This window comes from Triticum dicoccoides, chromosome 7A, assembly GCF_002162155.2.
Source record: "Triticum dicoccoides isolate Atlit2015 ecotype Zavitan chromosome 7A, WEW_v2.0, whole genome shotgun sequence".
Classification (NCBI taxonomy): domain Eukaryota; kingdom Viridiplantae; phylum Streptophyta; class Magnoliopsida; order Poales; family Poaceae; genus Triticum; species Triticum dicoccoides.
This window is the reverse complement of record NC_041392.1, coordinates 633,554,775-633,559,630: the sequence shown is the minus strand read 5'-3', so window position 1 is coordinate 633,559,630 and position 4,856 is coordinate 633,554,775. Positions and strand designations below refer to the sequence as shown.

General features: G+C 42.9%; 1 protein-coding gene across 1 annotated transcript in view; it reads right to left on the bottom strand.

Annotated features, from left to right (window-relative positions):
* Window positions 1-6: 6 nt before the first annotated feature.
* LOC119333741 (proline-rich receptor-like protein kinase PERK9) overlaps window positions 7-4,856 on the bottom strand; it is a 40,337-nt gene continuing 35,487 nt past the window's right edge. Inside the window, exons 2-3 of the mRNA XM_037606534.1 lie at window positions 843-1,344; window positions 7-326 (exon numbers count right to left, since the gene is read on the bottom strand). Of these exons, the coding sequence (XP_037462431.1) occupies window positions 196-326; window positions 843-1,344 (633 nt within the window). The 3' untranslated portion in view covers window positions 7-195. The remainder of the gene's footprint in view (window positions 327-842; window positions 1,345-4,856) is intronic.

Sequence of the window (4,856 nt, the reverse complement as noted above, 5' to 3'; positions counted from 1 at the left end):
CAGGCTACCACGAGAAGATGAGATTAATCGCCTCTAGGGGCGGAGAGCCGGAGAGGGGCTCCAAGTTGACCCCTCTGGTTAGCAAGCCCCTGCAAAAATGTATTCTTTCAGTTGCAATATATCAATCATCAATGAAGGGAGTGTATATCAAGTTAGGCAAGCGAAGCAGCAAGCATTTGTTAACATAAAACCCAACTAGTACATGATATATCTAATTAAACTAGGAGAAGAAAATAATAATCCTGGAAGAGCAGTTAGAACCAGCAGAGTTGCAACCATGTGTGCTAGTAGCAGAGTAGAGTGGTGGGGGTCCGATTTTAAGTTACCTGCAATGCATTGATTAAAACCATTAGCTGCTTCTGCTGGTACTGATAACTGAGATTATCCAGCAACCAACAAACACTAGATGTGCGACCTAGTGCCATCACAGGTCAGGTGGAACTAACTAGTACTACAATCGTCAACACCTCGCTCTGATTGAGGAAGATCTAGTTCTTGAGATATAGTAATTGATCAAGTTCTTTGACTGAAGCACATAAGCATGTTGGTGTACAATTCCGGACATGTAGATGTTTGACTGAAACAACTAGATATTGTTTGAAGATGATATAACAATCAAACGTACAGACACAAGTACGGTGGCTTGAAGCCAGTACTAGCGTTTGTAAGCCAATGAATCCTCAGGATACACAAACACAAACATCTACCCCCACAAGACGACCATAAGACTTGAAAATTTCAGTTTGGAACAAATCCAGATTACAAGAAAAAAAGACAGATGGGTGGGCGTTGGGGACTAAACCAGAGGCCAGAGAGGATGAATGGGGGCGGGATGAACTCACCGTCACCGGAGGATAGGAGAGGAGGAATCCGCCAGAGGACGCGCGCCGGAGTGCTGTAGGCGCCGGCAGGCAACGGAGGCGACACCGCTACAGAACCCCTAGCCCTGGCCACGGGGAGGGGAGGGGAGGGGTTGCGGCTGGCCGTGAGCGGCACATCTGGCTGGAGGGGGGACGCGGCGGAGCGAGGCAAGCTCAGGCGTGTGCTGCGCGGTGGCGGGAGTTGCCGGAATCGGCCGGCGTTGGGTGGCGGCGACGAGGAGGAGCCACGGGGGAGAGACAGAGAGGGCCTCGACTTGTCTCTGCCTGAGAGATCAACTTGATAGGCCGGTGGCGGCTGGCTCTGCCTTTGGCTTTGGGGATCGAGAGTGGAGTTGGGTGGTCGCTCATGGCTGTAGGAAGATGTGCCCGTCGGATCTGACTGGAAGAGACATAGGAGGCCGGTGGAGCAGCGGCGGCGCGCATTGAAGCACGCGCACACCGGCGAGCCATCCAGCCGTGGCTGCTAGGCGGCGGTGCATCTATCAACGGTGAGGTTGGGCGGCTCGCTTGATCTGCTGCAGGGGCGACTGCGGGTGGTGGAAGGGAGGGGCGCCGGAGGAGGAATCTGGATCGGAAGAGGGAGGTGGCAGTGCCTGACCTAGGGTTTCTTGGGAGGAGGGTGTGCCGTGCGCGTGCGTTTAGCAGAGGTTTGTAAGAGACGCTGGATTGGTAGGGGGTGGACGGCTCAGATTGACTAGAGTGGGGGTGATCCGTGGGCTGCTCCTGATTGGTTAGAAATATGAGGTATTAAAAATTACTCTTACTTAGTGCTAAAAATTAGAGGTTTGTGAAACAGCTAGCAAAAATATTTTGCAAAATAGCATCACTAAAATATTCACTTAAGTTAGACCACATTTTATGGATGATCACCAATTTGATTGCATTTTTAATCTTTTCTAAGCTATGAATGGTCATTCCCGCCGTTTTGACCGCATTTTGAAACGGGCATAAAAAATTTATAAAAATTCAAAAAATTGGAAAACCTTCGCATTGTTTCATCATATGTGGCCAAGTTACCAGGAAAAATTATAAACTTGCAATACGGTAATTATTTTTAAAAAGTTTTCTCAGAAATGAGCTATCATGCGTGAAGATTCATGGCTTTCAAGCCAAATGATCACTCTTATTGCCACATTCATGGAATAGTTTGTTCAAATGATCTCATATTGTGCACAAGGGTGCATCTTGGAATTCCAAACAATGTTGCCTAAGGGGGTTTTCATTTTCCTTGCACGGAAAATTCATTTTCTATTTTTCGAGTGCCCGAAATGAGGTTTTTTTGTGAAGGACCTACCATATATTTGTTGCAAAATTGTACCAAATCAATTTTCTAAAATACTAGGACACATTTAATGCACAATTGACCAAATGGTTGGGTGTAAAAAGTTTTGATCCACCTCTCGTGAAAAAAACAAATTCCCGCCGATTCAGTTGGTAGTGGGTCAAATTTGAACTGCAGCTGCCTCGTAGTTTGCTCTTTAATTTTTCCAAAAATCATTTCTAGGTACATAAGTATCTATTTAATCAGATAAACACCAAAGAAAAATCCAAGATTCAACCACTAGCTAGGAACGGTCAAGCCCGCCGTTTTGACCGCATTTTGAAACGGGCATAAAAAAATTCAAAAAAATTCAAAAAATTGGAAAACCTCTGCATTGTGTCATCATATATGGCCAAGTTACCAGCAAAAATTATAAACTTGTAATACGGTAATTATTTTAAAAAAGTGTTGTCAGAAATGAGCTATCATGCATGAAGATTCATGGCTTTCAAGCCAAATGATCAATTTTATGGCCACATTCATGGTATAGTTTGTTCAAATGATCTCATATTATGCACAACGGTGCATCTTGGAATTCCAAACAGTGTTGCCTAAGGGAGTTTTCATTTTCTTTGCACGGAAAATTCATTTTCTATTTTTCGAGTGCTCGAAATGAGATTTCTTTGTGAAGGACCTACCATAGATTTGTTGCAAAATTGTACCAAATCAATTTTCTAAAATACTAGGACATATTTAATGCACAATTGACCAAATGGTTGGTGTAAAAAGTTTTGATCCACCTCTCGTGAAAAAGACAAATTCCCGCCGATTTAGGTGGAAGCGGGTCAAATTTGAACTGCAGCTGCCTCATAGTTTGCTCTTTAATTTTTCCAAAAATCATTTCTAGGTACATAAGTATCTATTTAATCAGAGAAACACCAAAAAAATTCCAAGATTCAATCACTAGCTAGGAACGGTCAAGCCCGCCGTTTTGACCGCATTTTGAAACGGGCATAAAAAATTCAAAAAAAATCAAAAATTTGTAAAACCTTCACATTGTGTCATTATATGTGACCATGTTTCCAGAAAAAGATAATAAACTTGTAATACGGCAATTATTTAAAAAAATGTTCTCAGAAATGAGCTATCATGCGTGAAGATTCATGGCTTTCAAGCCAAATGATCAATCTTATGGCCACATTTTTGGCATAGTTTGTTCAAATGATCTCATATTGTGCACAAGGGTGCATCTTGGAATTCCAAACAATGTTGCCTAAGGGAGTTTTCATTTTCTTTGCACGGAAAATACATTTTCCATTATCCGAGTGCCCGAAATGAGTTTTTTTTAAGGACCTACCATATATATATTTGTTGCAAAATTGGACCAAATCAATTTTCTAAAATACTAGGCCATATTTAATGCACAATTGACAAAATGGTTGGGTGTCAAAAGTTTTGATCCACCTATGGTGAAAAAGACAAATTCCCGCCGATTCAGGGTCAAATTTGAACTGCAGCTGCCTCATAGTTTACTTTTTTTTTCAAAAATAAATTATAGTTACATAAGTACCTATTTAATCATAAATACATGGTTTGGTGGCGATACGTCGAGGTTTGGGCGGTGGCCGAGGCCCCCAACTCTAGAGCGCATAAACTCGCATGCCCGTCCCGTGGTCACCGCGTGACCGTGGTGTTGCCATGTGTTCTGAGCAGCCTAGGCATGTCTAGTGGGTTGGTCACTCCCGAGGTAGGTGCTAGGAAGAAAATTACAACATAAGATTGTCACGAGGAGACCGATCGATGCTCAAACATGAATTAGCAGCCAAGTGTTTGATTAGCGGTACGGGAAATGTACATGGCTAATGGGCGAGAGTTTTGGCTGAGGATGATCAGTTACTAAGAAGACCGTCTTCACAAATTTTCAGCTCAAAAGGAGGAGCCTAGGTGGTACTTGCTTTGCAAACTACCACACTGGACATAAATACGAATGTTGAAGCTCAGCTCAAAATAATGAATGGATTGAGCTGGCATTTGGTGGAGGATGGTTATTTGGGCATAGGAAAGCACTGTAGAAAATGGATACTATTTGGACATGCTAAAGTGGTACTTCCTTCACAAACTATTGTTCTCAACAGAATAGGAAAATGAATATTTTTGAATTATTTTTGAACTAGGCAAGGAAGGTTTTTACATATTTGACGAAGATATGACCCAAAGAATTTATGAGATTTTTTTGGGAATTTTGGGAATGACAGAAATATAGGTTGCTTCACAACCTAGGGCAAAAACTGCCACATGGACATGACACATAGGCAAAACTGATGAGGTGGCGCCTAGTCATAGCAACCCATCACAATTTACAAGGCTATGACCATCTATATTGGTCGTTAACAACTAGAAATAAGGCAGCGGACTAGTGCTGTTTGCTTTATGACCATTTCATGTAAGGAAATTACGACCCTTCTGACCAAAATGGTCGCAATGGTTTAAGATTTGGAGCCCCCGAACAGCTTTTGACCAATTGGTCTGAAATGGTCATAGATCTATGACCATTTCTTCCAGGGTCACTAACAGAAGGTCACTAGTTGACATATTTCTTGTAGTGGTTGACACGAGGGGGGCTGCTAGCTACTTCGCACTTTGCTTGGTGAATCTTGGTTGGGGGGGCATGTGCATTCATAGCTTAGCATTCCCTTCGTGCCGACACGAGGGAG